We start from the raw sequence: 25,509 nt of genomic DNA on the forward strand, positions 1-25,509 counted from the left end.
GCATGGCTCTGTTGGCCAGATGTGGCCCATGGATCAGGGGTTTCATAGTTTCATAGTTTTAAGGGGCTGGAAGGGAACTAACAGATCATCAGGTCCAGCCCCCTTGCACTTGGGCAGGAAAGACTGATGGAGTCAAATGACCCCAGCAAGGTGGGCGTCAAGACGCTTTTTGAGGATTGCCAGGGTGGGTGACTGTACCACTGCTGCGACAAGGTTGGGCACCCCTGCACTGGGACACCTGAAGAGAACAGAGGGAAGGGTCCAGTATTACTTTTGTGTTGCTTTTGCAACAATATATACTGCCATTTGTCTAGGGTTGAGAGGAAGTTGTGGTGGTTGTTGTGGCCATGAGGGACTTGGTGATATGGGAGAAGCAAGGATGCTTGTGGCAGGTGTCTATCATTGAACCAGCAACAGGGCTGCAGGCAAGCTCTGTGCTGTGGCAGCAGCCTGCCTCCTTCACTAAAAGCCTCCCTTGCAGCCCTAGCTGCAGTTCCCTGAGGCTCTCAGCTGGAGGAGGATTTCCTGGCCCCCCCCCCCGGTCCTTGAGAGGAAGGAAACCCGCCTGCAGTGCCAGGGGATGCAAGGCCAGGAGGAGGCGCTGCACCAGTGTTGCCAAGTCTTATATATGAAATTATTGTATTGGAAGCACATAATGATCACATTTGCTGAAAAACTGGCTATATATGCAAACTGAAAATATATGCAAATGAGTATGCAAATAACTATGGATTATTATTATTATTTTAAATATATGTCTTTATATAGGTATCCAGGTTGTAGCCGTATTGGTCTAGAGGAAAAGGCAATCAGGACTCGTAGTAGAAATTATATCTTTTATGAGACTTTCATTTCTACCCAGGAGAACTTTTACAATCTTTTCTGCAGTGCCTGATGAAGGGTATTTGTGCCCGAAAGCTCGCAATTAAAGGATTTGTTTTGCAAAAATCTTGCCGGTCTACTAAAAGATATCATCTTTACTACGAGTCCTGAATGTCTTTATATATAGATCAATGTTAAATATAGTTACACGTTCTATGCAAATACGTCTTATTATTTACTTTGCATTGCTTCCTGTACCTTCCAGTGAGTGAGTGAGACGTGGCTCATCGAAGTTGAAGCATTTCTTTATTTAGGGGCAAGCAGTTGCAAGAAAGAGCTGAGAGCAAACCCGACAGTCAGTTAAGATGTTCTCAGAGTGACAGGGCTTTGCATATGTCATCGGGTATTTTGATCACTTTTTTTTTTACTATTATTAATCGTACTTTGCAAAAGTTGAAGTTATCGTACAAATACGGTAATTACCGCACACACGGTAACGCTGCGCAACACCTCGCAGCCGGGGAGCCTCCTACTAGCTCCGGAGGAACAACACTGCCCCCGCCCTCCTTGCACGTCCTGTCTATCTTCCTGGCTGATGTCTATGGTATATTCGAGGAGAAAGGGAGGGGGAGGATGGTACTGAGCATGCGCACATCGCGCCTGCGCCGGCCGGCTCCACATCGGGCAGGGCGAGCAGAGGGACCGCGGGGAGATGGAGGCGGCGGGCCGGGAAGAGCTGGGTAGTGTGCTCGGGGCTGGATGGAGATGGCGGAGGGGCGGGTGGAGGCGGAGGGTGGTGGCGTCTTACGCACCGCGGAGGTAGGGCGTCAGGGGGAGCTGAGGAGCTTGGCTCCCCCTCCGCCCGGCCGGGAATGGTTTGCGCTGCTGGGAGGTGCCGCGGCGCTGGGCGGGCGGGATATACCATTGCACTGCGGCATGGGGGTGCGCCGTCCCCTCCTCAGCGGCCGGAGCTTCCCCCTCCCCCTGGCGGGGATGCGCGGGGGGCGGGGCGTCTGCGAGGCTCCGCCCCCTTCGGCGGGGTGGGCGGGGCGCGGGTTCTAGGGGGAAGGGCAGGGACAGGTGCTTGGATGCCTGAAGGGGGGTGCGTGGGGCAGGGGCTGTGCTCCTTCCAACCTCTTTCACAAAGGACCCCCTGCCCATGAGGATGTCCCTAAGACACAGCCATGTCCCGGGTCCTTCCCCAGGGTGAGCTGGTCCCCAGAGACTTTGCACGTGTGGCCTGCTTCCAGTGCTACACTCCAACTCGATGGAAATGGGAGACCCTCGATGGAAATGGGAGACCCCCTCCCTCGGTTGCTCCTGCGGCCGTATAGCTGAGGGCGAGCAAAATTTGGGGGGCATCTGAAAGGCCTGCACGTAGAACGTGTGCCAGAAGTTTTGGAAGTATCTGAAGACCCAGGCGGGGGTGGCGGGGAGGATGGTTGCCAGTAGCAGCGCCACATATGGTTCTTGAATGATTCAAACAGATTAGGATTTGATTGGGCTAACTTGACCTGGAATAGACATTTTTTCCAAAAACAAACAAAGGTGGGGGGCAGGTAGGGGCAGCCGCACAACCCACGAGGCAGAGCTGTTATGGAGGGAATGAGGGATAATGCAGAGTCTCAGTGTATTCCCAGAATAAGAGGCAGCCCTGCATCCCAGCACTGGCTAAGTGCTTACCTACAGGGGGGTTGTACGGCTCATTTTACCATGTCTGCACAAAGCCTGAGCCCACACCGTGCAGGTACCACTCAGTCGCTCCTCAAATGTCCCCAGGTTGACTGACCTCTCTATTTATTCTCTAGATTTATATCCTGCCCTACAGAGAGACTGGTGGTGGCTTGACATTATATTGCAAAATGTAATCTTCTTCTCTGAGCTTCAATTTAGCAACTTAGACAGAAGGAGAACATCCCTTTTCAGATGGTTTCTTTTTTTTTTCATACAGAAGTAGGGCTAGAAGGAATCTCCTGAGGTTATCTGGTTCAGCTCGTTGCCTGAGACAGAACCATCCCTATCTAAACCATCCTACACAATCCCTAATCTAAACTCTACATAAGATGACCGTCAGCCCTGACACAACACAGACCTAATACCCTACCTGCCATAGGCAAAGCAGGGGAACCACAGCAGCCAGTGCCCTGCTTCTGTGAAATGTTGTCAGTATATGCTGAAGAGATCCTGGGTAAATGGCCATGCCCCCTGTATAGAGGAAGGCAAAACCCCCCACAGTCCATACCAGTCTGACCATGGGGTAAAATTCCTACCTCACTCTGGCTATGGCATCAGTCTAACCCTGAGCAGTGGGGCAAGACTCTTTAGCCAGAAACCTAAAACATATCCTTCCTCTTCTTTGCTGTTGTAATACACTATTTGAATCAATATTCTGCTTTCCCCATTCTTCAAATCCCCATTTAATTCTCTTCCAGGCCCTTTTGCAATAGGAATTTTGCACTGTCTAGATATTTTCTAACTTCAGACTGGGAATCTGAGCAGACTGTCATGGGCTTTAGAGCAAGGAACTTTGAGATAAAGTTCATTACAGTTGGTCTCCAGATCTCACTTTTTAGATATTAGGCAGTTTAACCGTTATTGATAGTTTCCCTTGATTAACCCTTATCTCTTTTGTGTCACAAGTGTATTATCATTTGAAACATTTAAGAAGCTTTATGTGCATATAGTAGCACACTGTTTCCACTTTACTTAGATGTGCAGTGGGGATTTCATTAAATGTCCAAGTTACCATATGCTAGATACGTTGCAGGATATGTCACATTTTGTGATGTGTCATAGGCTAAATTAGAAGTTTGCATCTTCATATATAGGTTTAAAGGATTACATACATATTTGTTTCAGTGCTTTTATATGCAATCTTTCTGCGTAAAAATTGTCAGTAACTTAGCTCAGTTAAAGTGAAATTCTACTGCATTACTTCCATTGTCAATAAGAAGTATTTCCTTCTAAAGTCTTTTCCTTCTAAAGTCAAAAGTTTAGAGAAAGTTCATGCATTTCATGTGATGTGGAAGAACAGGTTCTACTGTGTTTAACTGTAGCCAGCTGGATAAGGGTTTCTCCAGTAAACCTTTACAGAGAAGAGCAGAAGAAATTTAGATTCCTTAGATCAGGGGGTTTTCAACCACTTTTAGTCTAAGTACCCCCGGCGGCCGCACACTGAGCCAAGGGGGGAAGCGGGTGGGGGAAGGGAGTGCATGGCTGGATGTTGAGGGGGAGGGATAGCATGCGGGCAGACACAAAGCAGGGAGGTGGGGATGGCGCGTGGGTGGGTGGGGACGGAGCACCACCAACTCCCAGGAGCAGGGCTGGGGCAGGGTGGGGAAGCTCACCAGGCTGGGGTAAGGGCAGTGGCACCCCTCTGCAGGGCAGGGAAGCTCACCAGGCTAGTGTGTGGCAGCGGTGGCCACTGCATGTGAGCTTCCCCGCCCCGCAGAGGGGTGCTGCTGCCCTCACCCTGCCCTGGCCCTGCTTCTGGGAGGCGGCGGCATTGCGTCTCCACCCACCTGTGCATACCCCTAAGACCAGTCCAAGTACTCCCAGGGGTATGCATACCCCTGGTTGACAACCCCTGCCTTAAATGACTATAATAGTCAAGTAATAAATAATATTTTTATTATGTAACTATTGTATGTTTTCAGAAGTATTTTTATTTAGTAAAATCTAGATTTGGCTTGTATTTAGCGAAGGTTACTTTGCCTTTATAATCCTTATAAGCAGGTGTAACAAGTCTGTCTTGTACTGCTGGTTAATTTGACTAACCAGTTGAATGGGATGCCTCTGAGTATCAGGTAGGGGCAGTGTGAGGCCCGTGGAACCTGATCCCACCTGGGAGGAATTGGGCTCTAGCTAGGTGCGAGGCCTGGTCTGGCCCACAGGCTGGCTCCATACCATTCACCTGGCCTGCTGAGCTAAAACTGTAACTGGCTTACACTGTAACTAAGTGCACACTAAATGTTGTAACTAAGTGCACACTAAATGTTGCCATCTACTTTAATATATGTGCTACATTTAAGTTCACCGGAAACAGTGAAGAAGAGGCAGCTGCTATTGAAAGCATTCAAAATGGTGAGAAGTTGTTTTAGGGTAGCTAATACTGCAGTACTATAAGCAGCACTTAAGTACACAGTGCTTTCAGTAGTCACAAAACTAACTAGCTCTCTTCATTTTCAAGGCTTCAGTTTTGTAACAATCTATTCCAGGGGTTCCCAAATTGTGGTACATGTACCCCTTGGGGTATATAAGACATCTCTGGGGGGTATATGGGAGAAATTTGTGTAATGGCGGATTTAAGTTATTATAATAATGGGTATTTAAGGTGTTAAAATAAGAGATAAAAAGTATGCTGGTAGGGTTATGTGGGCAGCTGGTAAATCTGCAAGTGGGTATGCAGTAAGAAAATGTTTGGGAACCTCTGATCTATTCAGAGCAGACATGTATGCATGAGTCAAACTATTTCCTTTGAGTAAGAGTTTTAGGTTTATAATCTGAATTAGTAATTCTGAATTCTGATTCAAGTTCATTCAACTAATCTTTATTTATGTGAGAGAAATTTCTTCTTCGTTTCACAATTTTTTTTTTTTTTAATGTTATATGGAGTGTTGCTTTATAAGTTGGTAAATGTACTGTGCTATATGTCACCCAAAGTTGTGATTTTTTTTGTTTGTGTGTGCTTCAGCACTGCTAAATTATTTTCCCGCCGATTGTAGCTTTCTTTGCATGATAGAGTTCTCTGCTGCGGGAGAGAACTCTGGTGCAATGGGGGATTTCCCGCCAAATTACAGCTTCTTTGCAGGGTGCATTTCTTTGCATACTAGTGATGCACGTTGCAAAGGAGTTCCCGCCATTTGTATTTGGATTCGCACCACATTATTGGCCAGTTCCAAATGTAGGCACACGTGGTGGCTAGCTGTTGGCTTGCTAGCCGTACAAAAGGCTTGAGTGGTTTCCGCCCAAGTTGGAGGACTTCACGAAAACCAGGAGGAGGAGACTTCATGCTGTGTGAAGATCTCTAAGCGCTGCGGATCCTTACGGACCCAACGCTTTTCTTAAGCAGGCAATAGAGGCTTAACAATCGGACCCACGGAGCTTTAACTACTCCGGAGGGGAAATAAAAGAACGAACCGCGTCTAGCCTCTCTCCGTCACCGAGCGCAATCCAAGACGTATCCCTTTCCTGTAAACCCAATTTTCGAACCCACGGAGCCTAAACAACTCCGTGGGAAAGAATTGCCGAACCCGTGGAGCCTAAACAACTCTGTGAAACAGAATTTGTCGTAGTCCTCTAGCGAGGATTTAAGCGGAGCTGCGCCTGGAAACCTGTCCAGCCTACACCACTACCATCTATGGGTGTAAGTAAACAATCTTTTCAATCAACCACTACGTGTTTGTGACTAATTCTAGCTCGCCGCCGGTTTTCTCCGACCCCGCGTGCCCGGGCTGCTGGCCACAGCCCGCGTGTGCAAAGGTGGGCCGCGGATCGCCCCTCCCGACTCGCACTTGGCGGCGGGATCGGGGCCCGGCCTGCACACTATACAAATTCTTTTTATGAAGATACTAGTGAATTGCCCATGAAGAATGATGGAGGGGACAGAAGGGCAGGTGTGGCCAGCACCACGCCGCCAGCACCACGCCACCACCACCCTGCGCCTCTGCTGCTACCGCCTCCAAGGAGCAGGGCCCTTATATAATGGTGATGTAGATTCTTACATACACCTGAACATCAAACTCTACCAAGAGGACATTTCTTTAGAGTCTACTTATCAGGCTCTGGATTTTCACAGTATTTGTGCTGATCAGTCGATAGATGATGTATGTTAGGACATGTTTTGTACTCTTATATCCTGAATCTTTTTGAAGTCCTATTTTGATGTATACAGGCAAAATATATCCCCTTCCAGTTTAGTATAGTATTTAACAACATGATAAAGATAAGAAATGAAACTCACATTTCATTGACAGTGAGAGATGGCTGGAGCTGATCAAGAACTTTCTGAAAAGCACAATTTCTTTAGAAACTGCTGATTTGTCAAAACAAAAATATTTTGCAGAAACTTTTTTATTTTGATAAATGTGTGTTGGACCACAGGCAGGATTCAGAGTGACTGGTTTCCTAGCCCCATGCCTGAATGAATTACTTGGGAGGCCAGGCATTCAAGGTCACAGATCCAGTGCATGGCCATTCTCCCTCACTAGACTGCTCTTGGCTGGACACCCTGGGGCTTCTAGCCTCTTTGTTGTAGAGTTGGGGAGTTGGGGCCTGGAAGTCAGTTTGCTGCTCCCAACCACAGCTTTGAGGCAGGCCATTCTCCTCACTAGATTGCTCTTGGCTGGACACCCTAGTGCTTCTAGTCTCTTCACTATAGAGTTGGCGCCTGGAAGTGTTGAGAACTCTGCCTTTGGTAGGGATTCAACTTCTGAGATTATAGCAGGGTGTCTGAGGCTTTGTCTGTAGACAGAAACAAAATAGGCAAAAATCATGTTGATTTCATTCAATAGCTTGCACTGGGAAGCATTTGTCATTCTGGAAACACTGTCATTGTTCCCAAAATGAGATTTTTCAGAAATTGTTTCACAGGAAATCTCATCCCCCTGAAATTTCCTGTCTATCTTGTCAGGTTCTCCCAACTGTAGAGGGGAAATTGGATAGGCTTCTTTAGGTATACCTGGCCTGCTTTTTTAAAGGGAAAACTGGTAAGTTGATATTTTACTAGTCGTGTGCTCAGATCATGTATGTTACATATCCATTTGTAATAACTGGAGTAACATAAATGCTTTGGCAAAGTAGGACCAGAAAACACAGTGGTAGAGAATGGTTAAGTCACGTACCATGTTCTACTTGCACCTTGCTTCTACCAGTGCTGCCATCACTAGAGATACATTGGTAAAAATTACAGGTCCAACCCTGATTTTTGCCACTGTGTAGCCAAAGAGTTTGTGCCCAAGTTCATATGAACCAAATGGAGCATGGTATTCTGAACAAAAAGAGACTGAGGATAATGTGTGTTGAGGCTGGGTAGTATGAGACAGAAAGGTAGAAGGAGGTCAGGGGATCAGACAAGCTTGTAATAATAGCTCTGTAGTTTGGAAGGTAAAATTACCCCTGGGAATATTGGTGGTGCTGCTTTTTGCCTTTTTTCTTTCAGGTGAACTGGACTTGTGTATAGATTAAAGGTAGAACAGCCTGAGGAATATTCTGAAGCTGTTCCAGTTGTACCTGTATTATCATAGCTTGTTAGATAGAATAATACTGAAAGGTAATTGCAAAATGGAATGACAAACAACTAAGCAGATGAGCTTAAAATGTTGCTTTGAGATGTTAGTCTGTCCTCTGACTTTGATTGAACTGTTATGCCACTCAGTTATCTAGATGGGGGAACAGCAGAAGAAAGAGACGATTGTCCATCAGTCATTTTTTTTCTCTACTAGCACTTTCCTTGTGTCCCTCAGAAAAAAATGGCATCAAAGCTTCCTTAAAGAAAACTCCTTGGAGCAGCTACATTTTGCTTATCCAGCTTCCACCTTAAAACTCACCTGTCTTCATCCACATTTGTCAAAGACAAGGCAGCTTCTGTATTGTGTGTGCTGCTTATTATGTTATTCATAACCATCTCTTACCTGGTTTTTTATTTGTGCCTAAACATGTCTCATTCTCTAATTAAATTGTTAGCTGTTTGGAGCTGTCTCTTTACCTGATGTTTGGTGATTAGCACAATGGGGTCCTGATCACAAATTAGAGCTTCTGGACATTCCTGCAGTACAAACTGATATTTGCCTAAGCTCAGTACCTCTACAGGCAAGGGGCTCCATCAACACCTAAGGCTGAGCTGTTTGTTGGTGTCTGCAGAGGTGTAGAAGTGGAACTGTTACTAACGTATGTTTAATTTGGATGATTAAATAGATCACACATGGTGTCCTGAGCCACAGCAAACCTTTTTTTTAACCTTTTTTTGCTAAGAAAATGTCATTGACCTGCTACAGGGGCAAAGGAGCAGTTGCAGTTTCTCTGAATGTGGATTATGGAGCATTGATAACCAGAGGGAATGTACATTTTTTATTGTACTTCCATCAAAATTATTCAAATTTGTATTGCTTTGATCTAAAACTTGTGGAATGGGGGCGGGGGGAGTGTAGCTCATCATTCAGCCTGTTGTCTAGTCCAAGATTTTATACTTTAGGGGAATGTGATGTTCCTGTTGGCCACGAAGCAGCATTATTTCACACTTCCTCCATCAGAAATGCCCCTTTCCTCCCTCTGAAAAACTACATGCTTCTGCTGTCTTTTACAAATGGTCTGTGCCTGAGAACAGTACGTACACACAGTCTGTCTCAATCCAAAGTGTGCAGGCAGAGCAGCAGTGCAGGCAGTAGACTTACTTTTTTGAGTCAACATACTTGATTCCCTTCCTTTATATTTTCCTTGCATTTGCATAACTACACAGTGGCATCAGGAATTATGTGCTCGTATGCAGTGCTGTTGGTTGCAAGGGAAACAGACTCATGTAAATTACAAGGAGGATAGAAGTATTCTGAATTTATTCTTAACGGGAACATCATGGGGGTCTTCTCACTTTGAATGTACTTTGCAATGCTAGAAGCTGTAATAGCGGCTTTAAATTGCTTGACTTCCTGCTGGGTTTTTTCTTTTGTGGTCACTATAATTTGGGATTATTTGTGTAGGTTATTTTGAAATCATTGCTTTTGTCATATTAAGTCTCTTTGTACTCCACTGAAATACCTCTTGCCAAAATCTCTTATGACTTTTTCTTAGTCAAATCCTTAGAACTAGTACTCAGCCGTCATATTTAATGAACTGTCAGATTCCTTCAGCCTTCTCAGCCATATACTTTTCTTCCTTGGATCTCTTGAATGTATTTTAACAACACATGCAGCAGCAGGACGTTAACCACTGTTGTCCACTTGCTTTACCTGTGGCAGATTAGATTGCTTTGTGGCTGTGTGACAGGTTGGCCCGTGTAATTTTATTAATAGGTTAGTTAAGGATTTGCTTGGGATGCTTTGGATAGGGCTGATCCTGCTTCAGGCAGGGAGTTGGACTAGATGGATGCTTGTACATGTGACAAAACTGGTGTTTAAAGTGGCTTAATTGCCCTTTTGCATCGCTTTAATGGCGTTATTGTTTACACATTTGGTGGCATCTTCCGCTTTAATTACATGATGATGTACACCTTTGACAGTGTATTTCACTTTAAATTACTTTGTTACATAGCAAGGTAAAACCGATTGGAGGTATTTTAGTTTGCTACATAATAAAATGCAATGGTGCATGGGGTGCTGGAAGCCCAAATGTGCTCGGGGAAGCTTGGGCTTGGCGGGCTTCAAGCAGCCCATGCATTGTCCCCGCCACCTTCTACTGCCAGCACACCCAGCTACCCTCCTACTGCCTTGCCGCACTGCCCTAGGGACAAGCCAGTCCATTCCCAGACAGTCCCAGGTGGCTGGGATAGTTCACGAGGTGCTGGAGCCTACCTGCCTCTCAAGTGGCCAGGGGGGCTAGCTGCTGGTGGGCCAAGTGGCCCCTGAGCTGCGGGGGACCCCGGACCTTCCCTCCATGGCAGTGATGCCCCCAAGGTGGCACCCGTGTGCTAGCACCCAGCCTGGGAGAGGCAGGTAGGCTCTGGGGAAAAAAAAAAAAATCAGGCCCCTCACCGTTTTTTTCTGATGGAGCCTGTGGCGGGGGGGTGGGAGCAGGCAGGGGAGGCAGGAGAGCTGATGGGGAGCTGTGATGTATTTTGACGTCACTTGATGTCATGGAAGTCCCTAAATTGAAACGGTGGGTTTTTTAAAATGACACAATTAAAAACCCACTGTTTCAATTTAGGGAGAACTGTACCTCTTACACGTGTACAAGCACCCGATCACCTTCAGAGGTCCATTTCAGCTCCACTTTTCCATGATTCTGTGGGCACATCTTAACATGCCCCTTTTAGGCATGATTAGCCTAAAATCATCATTCTAAGGCACATTAAGGGTGCGGGTCTACACATGCGTTCCCTTAATATGTCTTAAAAATGGCAAATTTTAGGCTAGTCATGCCTAAATTTGATATTTCCATAAAGCAGATATCAAATTTAGGTGTGAATAGTTGAGGCACCTTAAGGGATGTGTAGATGTCTTAAGGCACCTTAATGCTGTGTATGTCAACTGAGCAAGCCAGAGCTGAGCCTGTGGGGCCCCTCACTGCCTCTGGGTGCCACCAAGAAAAAGAAGCAGGGTGTGCTATTTTCCAAGGTGCCGACACTGAAGCTGGAGCAGCGGTTCTGGCAGCAGCAGTGCTTGTCAGTGTGCCGACTGACTTGGGACACTGACAGCTCTGACAGGATACCTTCACAATGACTGCAGTGATGGAGCTGACGATGGGAAAGCCATGCTGAGAAAACCCAAGGGCAAATTGAAAGATGAATAATTTCTCTGAAGCCATGTCCCCACGAGTGCTTCAGCTTGCCTGCCCTGGCTCTGCTGGCTGACTTCTCTTCCTTCCACCCTGCTCCCACCACCCTTTGCTCCCCTCAAAGGAGACAGACTTGTTGGCACAATGACAAATACCACTGCTGCCAGAACCACTGCTCCAGCTCCAGCGTCTGTGCCTTGGAGAAAAGCACCTGTTGCTTCTTGGTGGCTTCTGGCAGCAGTGCAGTGCTCTGTGAGCTTGGCTCTGGCTCATTCTCAGTTGGTGCTGGAAAGGCAGGAACATGGGCTGTCGCAGGCCACTAGAGACTGTCCAGGGTACTGTGGTGTGCATATATAGGTGTGGGTACAAGTCTCTGAGGGTTCTCCAGCCCACATAATGCTCCTTGTAACTGTCTTGGGTCTTCTTGTTTTCCAAGAAGATGCACTCATCTTCTATAGTCCCCTGCCTCTCTCTAGTTATTCTTCCATGCTAGCACTGAATAGTTTGGAAGCAGTGGTCTGACAAAGAGACAAAAGAGGAAGGAGCATTTTCTGCCTTCTACCTGTTAGCGGGAAAAGAAAAAAGCAAAGCCTACTTTGCAGATTTTAAAAAGAACTAGCATTATGGAAGACTGAACACAATGGACAATAATCACAGGAGTTTTTTACAAAAAAAAAAAAAAAATATATATATATTTCTCTCTCTATATATGGTTATATATACCTAAACTGATCCCGTTACATTAGAACCACACCTGTGCTCCCGTGCACTTGCGCACCTGTACAAAGGTCTGCTGGCCACCTGTACCTGTTACAATCTCCACAAACCATGCACAAAACACACAAAATATACACTCAGTCCTATCTGGTCTCTCTGACCAGTCTTCCCTTCACATCTATTCATACCCCACTTCCAGGGTCAGGTACTCAGTTCATAGGGACTCTTCACCATTGTCACTCTAGCTTCTGCTAGAGGACCCACTGCTGCTACTGTTGTCACTGTCTTCCATTTCACTTGTCTGTTCCCCTTTTCTGCTGTCATCACTCTCTTCTTCCCTTAGTAGGGGTTATAACCCACTAGGTAATTATCACAGGAGCGCTACCATGCATCTGTATATTCACAAGACACATGATAGTTCTCCTGTACTTAGTCTTTGTTGTTCTCAGTCCCCCTCAGTGCTGACTCTCTTTGAAGGCAAGGTGAATATACATTTTTTACTTCCTCTTCACTCCCACAGCTGAGCTGCACCTTTCTTTCTATTGCACTGATTCTTGTTTCTTCCCCAGCCTTAAGTGACTGGCAAACATCACCAAACAGAGCCCCAAACAGTTCACCCAGAATCCATCTCTTGCCCTCTCTCAGCCTGTTGCATATGATGAGTGTGGCCCCGCCCTTCATGAGATGGAGCCAGCCTAAGTTGTCCTGTGTCTCATCTGCATATGTATTTTTTGAAGCTCCCAGGATTCTTAACAAGAAGTCAGGACAAGGTGTCTCTAAAGCCCCAGAACTGGTGCAGGAGGGAAGATGCTTGCCTGGTGTTAGAGCCACAGTCTTGACAATTGAGCTCTGCTCAGTCAGATTTTGGAGCTTGACTGCTGGGTGTTACCTGATAGAATTCGGAACAGATTTGGCCTTGACAAAGATTAGAAAAAGAATAACAAAAAAAGAAGGGGTAGATTCCTGTCAGTATGTTTACCTCCTGTCGGTGATGTGTTTTATATTCACGTTCCATGTCGGTTGTGTTTCAACAGTGTCATCAGTGGTTTTCTTTACTGAGCACATTCTGCTTTTGGCAGCAAGGGAGTGGTGTCTATGTCAATGGCTGCTGCTTCCCGGCTGCCAAATTTCTGGACTTCGGGCTTGTAACATGGCTCCATTGGCCAGATGTGGCTGTGGGCCAGGGGTTGGGCATGCTGCACTGGGACATCTGAAGAGAACAGGGGGAAGGGATCTGTATGCCCAGAGAGCTTTTGCAACAGTATATACTGCTATTTGTCTTAAGGTTGAGAGGAAGCTGCAACGGTGGTTGTGGCCAGGAGCTATGGGAGAAGCAAGGATGCTTGTGGCTGGTACAGACACGGGCAAGCTCTGTGGCGTGGTAGCAGCCTGCCTCCCTCACTAAGAGCTTCCTGTGCAGCCCTAGCTGTGGTTCCCTGAGGCTCTTGGCTTGAGGAAGATTTCCTGCCCCCTGGTCCTTAAGAGGAAAGAAACCTTTGATGCAGCAGCTTGCTGGGGCTGGCAGTGGCTACAGTGCCAGAAGCTGCATGGTCAGGAGGCAGTATGGGGCTATGCAGGCTTGGCTCCAGCCCACTCTCGACCAGTGCTGGGGCAGGGGGGGAGAGTTAGAGGCAGGGCTGGGGCCAGGCCAGTTGCATCCAGGGGGACTGGAAGCTCTCATCCCCTTGGCTGGTGCTGGGCTGCACCACCCGGCTACACTGTTGTGGGCTTCCAGGGACTGCTCAGGGTGCTGCCCAGGGCAGGCTGCAAAGGCGCATTAAGTTTAGGCACATGTAAATTCATGTGTAGATGTGACTTGTGGTTCTCAAAATCTTGTATTCTCTCATTTCTTGATTTTCCTTCAGAGTGTCCTTCAGCTTCATTTGGTGACCCTACTGAGCTCTATCTTTGATCACTATTTTCCCTGCATAATCTTATGCGCAAACACAAATTTAGCTACCTTCTCTGTGCAAAGGTAGCTGCATAGATCTGCTCCAGAGCTGTGTCCTACTGTCCAAACTAAATCTTGGTGTATGTCTCTGATACCTTGAAAGTCTTGCCTTCAGCTCAAGTTCAGTGTAGCAAAAATAGAATTTTTAATTCTCTTCTTCCCATCCCTTCTTTGCATGAGAGGTGATAGTATCGAGAAAAACCTCTTAGATGACCAGGTGGTTTCATGGGGAGGTTAGGCAGTAGGAAGGGCTACATTTTAAAGGGACAAATAACTCATCGTCATAGTTATTCCATTTCATTCAAAACTAACAGAAGGTTCTTTTGAGGATGTCAAACCAAGTGTATCCAAACTAAATGGTTAAAGATTTTTTTTTTGGGGGAGGGGTAGTCAAGCTGAAGGACAGGCAAGTTCAGTCACAGGTAAAATGTCTATGTTTTTATAGCTTGAGCCTTTTAACTCTGTTGCTGATGACCCAATGCTAAACAAGTTAAAATGTTAAACCTTGCACTGGAACCTGTAGTTCAGGTACTACACAAACTTTTAGCACTGGGCGTGGTTTAAAGAAAAGTTCTTTTTTCCACTCTGATATGCGCTAGTGTCAGTAGAAGATTGTCCAAGATGACAAGACCAGGAATTTTACAATTGGTCCCAAGAGGCTGAGCTGACAGTTGGAAGGTTAAGGGTAGAAATGCTTATGACAGTTCTATGAAAAATGCTAGGAAATGTCTGTAGAGGCCAAGCAGCAGCAACACGTAGGTGAGAGAATATTACTGAGAAGATTCAGCTTAATTGGCACATCATACAATTTATGGGCAAGGATAGAAAGTGCAGCTATATTTAGTGCAAATTGAAATGTTCCCGGTTGCAAAAAGAGATTTAAGACTTTTTTCTAATACTAGGGATTAAGGAGTATTTCCATGATCTTCTGTCTTATTCATAGGGGATCCCTTTATCACAACATGGCAGGCACACAGGATTGAAATGAGTTTTTGCTTGTCAGATGTATTTGCTCTGGCATTTCTAACAGGGAAGGGGAGGCCTTCACAAGGCAGGAAGATACTTTAATTGATCTAGTTATAACAGCTCAGACAGGCTCCCTCTAGGCTGGGTGTAGGCCCCTTGAAGAAGATGCTGGAGGTATTTGAACACCAGTCTCAGAAGGCCCCTCCCGTGGGCTGATATGATGAACCTCAGGTGAAGCTGCCTACTAGAGAGGAATAACAGGGAGCCTGGGGCTCCTGTTACTTTGAAAAAGAGACTGCAGCAGAAAGAGCCCCAGGCAGTTGAACAGGAGTTAGCTCCAGGAAGGAAGGGAGCAACTGCAACCTAGGTGCAGTAAGCTGCCCATTAAGATGAGAGGGCACACCTGCAGCTTGTCGGGAGCGGGAGAAGCCCAGGGGATATAAGCCTGGGTTTCTGAGCCTTGCAGGAAGAAGAGCTCCTGCCTGCTCAGACTGGTGGGGAGGGGGGAGCTGCAGGCCATGGCAGGTACTCCCAGGGCTGGGAGAGCTGGAGAGTGGGAAGACTGTCCTATAGTGGTATGATGGTCCAGAGGGGGGACTTTGAGTTAAAGCTGTTGCTTGTGTTTTTTTGTTCTAGTTTTAGATCGGAAGACTGGACGTGGCTGATAGGGGAGGAAAGGAGGTCACAGGGGTACCCAAGGGGCCCAGGAGGTTTTGTTTCCCCCTCTGGGATCAGGCTTCAGCCCCCTCAGCCTCATCCTGCCCCTGTTGCCCCCTCTGAGTGCATACTCCAGCCCTCTCAGTTTCAGCCTGTCCCTGTTGTCCCCTCGGGGCTCCAGCTCTGGCTCCAACCTGCTTGGCCTCAGCCTTCAGAACAGTCCTGAAATGGGCTATTAATTCCTAGTCCCAGGCTGAATGACTCTGGGATGGCATTTGTTCTAGACTCCAGTATCGCTCAGGGATCCAGGTTTTCTGTTTACTGTGAAAAAATGCAGGAAACGGCAAGTTCCCCCTTGCAGACTGGCAGAGTTTCAGTTTGCAAGGGGCTGCTTGTGGGAGTGGCAGTAGCGGGGGCAGTGGTGGCACAGTGTTGGGCAGGCAGGGTGGGCCTTGCCATGCTGGTGTGGCTGGTGTGGGGTCCTAGGGAGAGGGCAGCAGGGCGGGTAGTCCTGAGCCCACAGCAGGCAGCCTGCATTCTCCCTCACCTTCCATGGGCTCCGCTTGTCTCTGCTCAGGCTGTGCCACTGGGGAGAAGGGAAGTGGGAATAGGCGGGCATGTGCCCCACCTTTCCATTTTGAAAAGGTGTTCACCCTAAACATGGGTGTGGCTATGGGGGCTGCAGAAGGCCACAGTTAAGAGCTCTAAAATACTCTTATTACACAATTACTTATGATGCCACTAGGGTGAATCTGATGTAGATGAACAAACCATTGTGTAACTATAGTATGTCAGAACATGTTCCAATATGCTGTATTAGCATTTAAAATAAATAGTTTTGAAGACTTCTGCATTGTTAAAATGTAAACCATGATGAAAATGGTGTTGATGAGTTTAATCTTATTAGAGCTAATTAACAAAACCAGTTCTGTACCTGTGATCACAAAACAAGCTGAATGTGAGGAGGATGAACATTGATTTTTTTTTTAAGTATATGGTGTATACTATATACTTTTTTATTTTTTTTTTAAGTGTATATGTGTATACTATAGCAAATTGCTCTTAGTGACTTTGCAGGTAAAGTTAATGACATTTTAAATAGTTCAAACCCAGTTTTACTTTTAAAACATGTAGATTTACATAATATTCCTAAATTTGTTTATAAAACCATACTCTGTTTTATTAATGTGCTACACAGACATGGAAGTAATGAAGCCTTTAATTGAAGAACAGAATTCGGACAGCATCTCTGATGAAGAGCATGAAAATGAATTGTTGCCAGTTGAGAAGCATTACCAACTTGATAATCAAGAGGGCATTACGTATGTACTGTTCTAAATGTCATCTTCTTAAAACACAATACCTCTAAGCTATTTATTGGAAATATTTTCCTTACTTTTAATGTTTTTTTCCTGTGAACTGTAATTATATATGTAATAATTTATATATATTATACTACATTATAATGTTTGTTTGTATATGTATACACGCTATATATATTTACGTATACTACATAATTATTATGTATGTTAAATATATATAGTGTGTGTATATGTATGCATATAATACTATTATAAATATATACATGCTACACCATTACACACACACACACATATACTCACACTATACTGTTCTAGATACTATATATAATAGTGTTTATAGTGCATATTGGAGAGCACAAAAAACAATTGTGCATATATTATACAGTGCTTCTCATTACAAGTTTTTTTGGAGGCCAGCCCCTGATGCAGGCCTGATTTCAGTAGGTCCTCCTTTTTTTCAGAATGTGACAGTGCAATAGTGATGAAATAGATATTTGGAATTATTTCACTATGCAAAAACTGTTTTGAGTTGTTCAAAAAACAAGCACCATATTTCACAGTGTACTGGTTGACACGGTGTATAAGTCGACCCCATTTTTCTGATCCAAAAAGTTAGGAGTTTCATAGATCTGGTGTATATGTCTACCTAACTTTTTGGATCAGAAATATGTGGTGGATTTATACTGGACCCTGTGTGCCCCCACTGTGGGCTGGGCACCCAGGGAGTGAACACGTAGTGCAGTGCCATTCTCAGGGGACAGGGTTGGGCTTAGTGCTTGGCTAATGCAGCCCCATCCCCTGTGAGTGGTGCTGCCTGGGCTATACCAGCTAAGCGCTAAGCACAGTGCTGTTCACCAGGGATGGGGCTGCGCCAGCCTAGCACCGAGCCTGGCACCACTCATAGGGGACAGGGCCAGGCTCAGCACTTGGCTGGCATGGCCCAAGCAGCACCACTCAGGGACAGGGCTGGGCTTGGCGTCCAGCTGAGCAGTGTCTCCATGGTGATGGCAAGGCCTGAAGGCTGTGCTCGGGCTGGGCCTGGGCCCCATGGCCTCTAGCAACAGGGATGCTGTTGGTAGGTGAAGAAGGTTGGATCAGGTCGGGGCCAAGCCGGGGCGGCACTGGGGTGGGGGTCAAAAGTATTGATACAGTGTTTAAGATGAGGTGGAAATTTAAAGGTAAATATTAGAGGTGCACCGATACAATGATCCAATATTGGATCAGTACCGATATAAAAAAATTTTTGCTGTATTGGATATCAGCCTAATGGGGCTGATAATTTGGCTGATAAATGCCCGTGCTGTACGTAGCCACAGCGCAGCACAGTGCAGAGTCAGCAGCATGGAGAACTGCCTCCAGCTGGTAAGTTGGAAGGGGTGTGGGGGGGGGGGGAGGGAGGGGGCAGGGGCAGGTACTGCCCAGCCAGGGTGGACATGGGATGGTGGCGTGGCTTGTGGTGGGGCGGTGGCAGCTCCCACCACTGCTTGCATCCTGGGAGGGTGGGGGGGTGCCCCCTGGATCTACATGGGACGGGGGGCAGGCTGGAGCCGGCGCTGCGTGGCTCTTCTCAGTGGGGTCTGGGCTCGGAGCGGGGGCTGGTGGTGCTGGAAGGGGCAGCAGCCACCCCAAATTTCACCGCAGCTCCGGTCCCAGCCTCATGCTGCCAGTCGCAGCCCAACTTCATGTCTCACCTCCACCCGTGCGCTGGGAAGATCCAAGGCTGGGCCAGGCAGCTAGTGGCAGCAACAGCACTGGGAGCGGAGCTGTGGTGAAATTTGGGGTGGCTGCCGCCCCTCCCAGTGCTGCTGGTGCCTACTCTGATCTTAGTCCCTGCCAAGAAGAGCCACGCAGCTCTGGCTCCAGCCCACCCACCCGCCTGCCTGCCCCACGCAGATCTGGGGGGCATACGCTCCTGACCCCCGCCCTCCCAGTGTGCAAGCAGTGGCGGGAACTGCCCTCTCCCCACAAGTGGTGTCTCTGTCCCACACCCCCACCCAGCCTGGGTAGTGCCTGCCCTTGCCCCCTCCCTCCCTCATCATGGGGGGCATGGATCTGCCTCCCATGCCCCTTTCCTCCCCCCTCCCCTTCTACCATAACAGACTTATCAGCTGAAGGCAGCTGTATTGGAAATTGGGTCGGTATTGGCCGATACACCTCCTTAAATATTGGCTATCAGTATCAGCCCCCAAAATCTCTATCGGTGCACCCCTAGTAAATATTTTGGCTCCAAACCTCGACTTATACACTTTGAAATATGGTAACTCTTTTTTGTTTTTGGTTTTTTTTTTGGTTTTTTTTTAAAGACAAATCAAAGTTCTTGGAAGACAATGTCAGTTATACTGGACAACCCAGTAGACCTGAGAAATAATATTCAATTAATATGAATGCTGAAAAAAAATCTTAAATTTTTTTCTCAAATATCTCTTTTTATATTTATGGTTGCTCGAAAACTACTTAGGGAGGTATTGGTTCTAAAACAGAATAGGCAAAAAACAGCATAGTTTCAAAACTTCGCTGTTCCTCTGTCAGGCCTTTATTTTTACAAGACTTATCTTGAAATTGTTAAAGCATGAAGTTATCTTCACATTCTGTTAGGCGACATTTTTTCAACAGTCTGATGTTGTTCAGTATCTCCAGTGTGGCTCTTTCTCTTTTTTTATTTCAGATTTGTACAAACACTTACACATCTCCTCAAAGGAAACATTGGAACTGGCCTTCTAGGACTTCCACTTGCAATAAAAAATGCAGGCGTTGCGGTAAGAATCTTTTTTTTTCTTTAGGTGGGAAAAGAGATGCTTGTAAAAGTTTCTGATGGTACAGAAATTCAGGCTAACACTTACTTATCTTGTCAATAATGACTTAAACAGGGTGACATCTTATTTTTCTTTTCTGGAGTTTGGTTGTTAGGATGAAAGATTGAGAATTGGAATTCTTGGTTTCTTTTCTTTTTGTCACTGGTTCAGTGTAAAGTTTTAATTTCTCTGTTACAGACACGTGTGTGTGTGTGTGTGTATGTATGTATGTATGAAAAATTTTGATTCAGAAATTGTTTCTGAATCATGGCAGTTGTTTGGGTGAATTTTGTCCTCCTCCTCCTTTATGGGCTGGGGTCCCTTGCCAGACCATGGGCTTTACATCCTGTTAACATCTTATACACCTAAGTGGAGCTTATGTAGCTTTGTAAGCACAGTTTTTGCTATTTATGCAGAGGTGGTTTCCATTAGATCTTGCATAGTTATGCTTGCCCTATACTTTTTTTCTGAGTGTGCTCAAAAGGCTCCATTCTATATAGGCGGATTAATGCATGGGCCAGCAGGGCCTGGGCCCAAGGACCTCTGCTAATTAGGGGGCTCTGGATGCGTAGGTTTTCTTTTCTTTTCTTTTTTTTTTTTCTTTTGATATCTAGGTTTTTGTTTTTGGGGGGAGTTTTTTGCATACACTCACACCTCTTACAACCTGTCAAGTGACCACTGTGGTTCACTTGGCAAACCAAAGCATACTTTGACAGTTAAACTATTTTAGTTCTGTTACACAGTTCACACCTGTGCAGCCATCACTATTCCAGTGCTTTCACCCACTGTCTTTTCAGAGAATTTACCTCTGAAAAGTCTATGCCAGTCCTCTCTCCACCATATATGGTCTGCTGTTTCTTTCCTATCGTCCTCTTGTGTCTTTTTGTAGCACCAATATATTTCAATTGGACCCATTTTAATACAATTTATTTTTTTTAATAAGGAAAATTTTTCATGCCTCTGTCAAATTAGCCAGATCAGTTCCAAATCCTTTGAATCAGTCAAAAACTTCATGTGGCCCTACTACCAGCGGGTATCCTCCAACCCAGGCTTTTCAGCCTGGGGCTTCAGATGCTTCCAAATCCTGTGGCAGGCATCCTATGTACAGGCCCATGTCCAGAGGCTTGAGGTTTGGAGTCCCCTGAGTTTCGCTTGCCCTCAGTCGTATGGGCTCAGGAACAAGCTGGGGACGACTCTCCCATTTCCATAAAGTCTGCCCAGTTGTTGCCTTTAAAATTGACACTCAGTTCTTCAGGAAGAATAGGGACTTTTAGTGTTTAAACTGTTTCTCTGTTCATCATGTTTATTTTGAACCTGCTCATAACTAGCTCTTATTTAATAAAATGTGAAATTGCTGATAGAGAGACTTGTCTATGACAACTAGTTCTCTTAAAGTACTTCATATATTTACAACCTATGACCTGCCTTCTCTCTCCATACAGATTGGACCCATCAGCCTTGTATTTATAGGAGTTGTATCTGTTCATTGTATGCACATCTTGGTACATTGCAGCCACTGTCTGTGTCAGAGGTAATTGTGGAGCTCTTTGTTCTGCTATAGAATTGTAATTTGCTCTGTTTATTTTTATTTTTAATCTTTAGCCTGCAAAGTGTCTTGATGTTGCAATATTTTCAGTCCTGATTCTGAGAGCAAAAGAAGGGCCACAAAGGTCTATGTTCAACAACTAACATCAGCTTCTAGGTATCATACAGGGATGCTTAGCTGTTTGTCATCCTCTGTTCTACAGTGCTTTGAACAATATTTGCTTTTAAATACTTAAGAGTGCTTTGCTTACTGCTTGTGTACCAAACTGGGCTTATTTACAATTAAGTGTTACTTGCTTCTGTTTCAATTGTTCAGCCTTGTTTTGAACCCAGAGGGCAAGACAATATGTGCAAAACAAAGGAAGAGGAGTGTGGAGAAGAGAGAAGCGTATGAAAGGAAGATTTACAAAATTGGGCAAAAGATGAAAGTAGAAAAGAATGAGTAAAAAATTAACAGTGAGAAGATGAGAAATGTGCTTTGAGAAGGGTCTATAAGCAATAGCTTTTTTGACATGTATATGAGATTAGCTGACCCACTTCTTGTTCCTTTCCTGAAGCATTTTGAAAAAGGGCACACGTTTTGGCAATGTGAATAGAGAAAGTGAAGAGCTGAGGGTGTTGCAGGATCTCATTCTTGTCAGGGACCATTTCCATTCTGTAAGAAGGTTTGCCTTAAATACTCCTTGTGTAAAACAGTAGAGAGGAAAACGTATAGTGGTGCAAGACCTTCCATCAAATCAGTTTTTCTAGTGCATACAGGAAATGACTTTTAAGTAAACCAGGGAGATGATTTGGGTTAACATACAGCTGTGTTGTTCCAGTGTCCTCTGTCTACCATCTTTATTCTCTTTGCTTCTGATAGGAATGGTAAGTGAGGAAGGGTTTATACTCTAATGACAGGCAGGTGCACTGGTTAGAAGAAAACATGATCCAGCAGTCTGTCACATTAAATAATATGGGAATTGATTAAAATAGGAAATTGCATGTCAAGTGCAAAATATTGCTCCCCTGCCCCCCATGTAGTTTAATAATTGAGAAAGGTATTTATTTTTTAAATGACCATGTTAAGACAGTTGCATGTGAATTTCTGCTAAATTTCTTTTATGTTAATATGGTGCATCAGTCTTTTTGAATTGAGAAAAACTCAATTTTTAACAATTTAAAAGCAGGAAAAAATACATTTAAATGATACTGTGGAGGAGGCAAATGTCAGACTTTCCTATGGGGTGAGATGCATCTCATCTTTATTTTAATGTATACTTAGAATTCTAGCAGATGTTGTTTCTGTAATACTATGAAGTTTGTCAACCAAGGCAATGATAGGAAGATAATGTAAAACCTGGTCTAGAAGGAATATGCAAAGAAGCAACAACATGGAAGGAGATTGCACAAGATAGAAAGGGCTGGAATTCTAGGGCATTTATACACATGCTTCGGGAGTGTGGAGCCAGGGAGTGCTTTAAGTAGAGCAGCTCCAAGAATCACTGTAATTAAAGCGCCTGGAGTGATGTGTATCACCATCCCCACACTGAAAAATGGTGGCAGGGTGCTTTTCAATATAAGCTCAAGAGATCTGAGGAGGAGGGCCATGTCCTCCACTACAGAGGAAGGCAAAAAACCCTTACAGTACATACCAATCTGACCATAGGGTAAAATTCTTTCCTAGTCTCAAATATGGTGGTCAATCTGACCCTGAGTGGAGGGGCAAGACCCTCTAGCCAGGAACATCCAACCTTAATTCCCAGCAGGAGCATTGACACACTCCAGTCAAAATCCCTAGGCTTGGCTGCAGCCAACACCCAGTGCCTCTGAGGAAGGTTTAAAAAAACCCTGTAAAACATGTAGTCGTGGTGGGGAGGAAGGGAGGAGTGCAGGATTTGTTCCCTTCTCTGTGTGACAACTAGCAAAGCCCAGAAGATTGGGAAATACCCATAGTAGAACATAGGCATACCTGTGTCCAGATCATCCCAGATCAATGGCTTTCCAACCTCTTTTTGAAAACTTTTAATGATGGAGAGTCCCCAGTTTCTCAGGGTATGGGTTGGAGGCAGCTGCAAGGGAGAGACTCCCTACCCCTGCCCCCCCTGCAGGAGAACCAGGGCTATGCTTGCTGCTCTGGCTAGTGCTTTGGGACTGGGACTGGGGCAGCAGCAGTTGCTGACAGTCCCTGCTCATTTGTGGGGGGATGGGGCCTTGCTGGCAGCCAAAGTTGGTGGCCCAGGACCTGTCTGGGTAGCAGGGCACAAAACAGGGCTCAAAAGCTCATTCTGCAGCTGCCTGCAGGAGAGAGAAGCCTGCCCACCATCTCACACCCCGAGGGGTAAGATAGCTGTTCCCACAGGGACTCTAGCAAGGGAAGAGCTCTCAGAGTGCCCATGGGAAGAGAAGCTTTCCCTGAAGCTCTTTCAGGGTGGTTGGCAGCTCTGGTAGCCACCCTCTGCCCCACAGGAATCAGAACTATTCCTTGGGGCTTTGTGGGGTAGGGGGCAGCTCTAGTAACTATTGCCCATGGCACAGAAAGCAGGGCTGTTTCCAAGGTGTTAGGGTGAATGTTGTCTTCCTGGACTTTAAGAAGGCCTTTGACATGGTTTCCAACCACAATCTCTTAAAAAAAAAAACTTGGTGACTGCAGCATTGATGCCTACACAGTCAGATGGGTGGTAAATTGGCTAGATGGTCACACCCAGAGAGTGGTGGTGGACGGGTCATTTTTGACCTGGAGGGATGTGGGCAGTGGAGTCCTGCAGGGCTCAGTCCTGGGGCCTGTACTGTTCAATAACTTTATCAGCGATCTGGGTGTGGGTATGGAAAGCACGCTGTCCAAATTCGCTGACAACACCAAGTTGTGGGGCAAGGTGGGCACACTGGAGGGGAGGGACAGAATCCAGCTAGATCTCGACAGGTTACAGAGGTGGGCAGATGAGAATTAGGATGGGATTCAACACAGACAATTGCAAGGTGCTGCATCTAGGGAGAAGGAACCAGCAACACACCTATAGGCTGGGAAACACCCTTCTTGTCAACACAGTGGCAGAAAGGGATCTTGGAGTCATTGTTGACTCCAGGATGAGCATGAGCTGCCAATGCGAGGAAGCGGTCAGTAAGGCTAACTGCACCTTGTTGTGCATCCACAGATGCATCACAGGCAGGTCCAGGGAGGTGATCCTCCCCTTCTATGCAACACTGGTCAGGCCGCAGTTGGAGTACTGCGTCCAGTTCTGGGCACCACACTTCAAGGGGGAAGTGGCTAGCATTGAGAGGGTCCAGAGGAGGGCTACTTGCATGGTCAAGGGGCAGCGGGGCAGGCCCTACGAAGAGAGGCTAAAGGGTGTGAACCTGTTCAGCCTCCACAAGAGATGGCTGAGAGGGGATCTGGTGGCTGTTTACAAACTCACCAGGGGGCACCAGAGAAAATTGGGGGAGACTGTTCCCCTGGCCACCACCTGTGGCTACTAGGAATAACATCCACAAATTGTTAGAGAGAAGGTTCAGGCTGGACATCAGGAGGCATTACTTTACAGTTAGGGCTGCCAGGCTCTGGAATGGGCTCCCAAGTGAGATAGTACTCTCCTACCTTGGGGGTCTTCAAGAGGAGGCTGGACAGATATTTGGCTGGGGTGATATGGCCCTGGCACCTGTTCCTGCCCGGGGCAGGGGTCAGACCTGATGATCTGTTTAAGTCCCTTCCAACCCTAAGCACTACGATACACTATGATACTATGGTTGCCATGGCCAAAACACTGGCTCTTTTCACAGAGACAGTGCTTCTCCTCTGGCTGTTGGCATGGGCAAGAGCCTCTATGGCCATACTGCTGGGGTGCCCTTTTCCTAGGCTGGACACTGAGCAGGGGCAGTTGCCTGGCTGTGGCAGAGGCCCCCTGATCATCTGATCAGGAGGACTGAGTAGGGAAAAGTAGGCTGAACACCCTGACTGGCTATTAGGGAGCCAGCCACTCTCCCTTCCTTTCTGGGGCCTCTGCCACAACAGAGGACTATGGGGAAACCAGCAGTGTCTCAGAGTGACACACCTGTTAAATCTGTAGTGCTGTTTCAAGCAGCAACTTTTTTGTCCTGGATTACTTTTGTGTCTATTCAGCCATTTTCTTTAAATGGAAAAACAGTGTGAATGTATGGCTGTTTGCATTTTGTCCTATTAAGCTTGCACATAAATGGTAACAAAAATAATTTCTGTTAAAGCCCTTAGACTATTGGTCCTCAACCTTTTTGAATTTGGGGCACCCCTCATTGAACTTAAGGAACCCATCCATAACTATTGTGAATTGTGGCATCCTGATTTAAAAATTCATTTATA

General features: G+C 46.0%; 1 protein-coding gene across 1 annotated transcript in view; it reads left to right on the forward strand.

Moving 5' to 3' along the window:
• Positions 1–1,480: 1,480 nt before the first annotated feature.
• Positions 1,481–25,509, forward strand: part of SLC36A4 (solute carrier family 36 member 4) — a 261,549-nt gene continuing 237,520 nt past the window's right edge. Inside the window, exons 1-4 of the mRNA XM_019496431.2 lie at positions 1,481–1,562; positions 16,737–16,860; positions 19,526–19,616; positions 21,095–21,183. Coding sequence (XP_019351976.2) covers positions 1,535–1,562; positions 16,737–16,860; positions 19,526–19,616; positions 21,095–21,183 — 332 coding nt within the window. The 5' untranslated portion in view covers positions 1,481–1,534. The remainder of the gene's footprint in view (positions 1,563–16,736; positions 16,861–19,525; positions 19,617–21,094; positions 21,184–25,509) is intronic.

The sequence above is a fragment of the Alligator mississippiensis genome, chromosome 1 (assembly GCF_030867095.1).
Source record: "Alligator mississippiensis isolate rAllMis1 chromosome 1, rAllMis1, whole genome shotgun sequence".
Classification (NCBI taxonomy): Eukaryota; Metazoa; Chordata; order Crocodylia; family Alligatoridae; genus Alligator; species Alligator mississippiensis.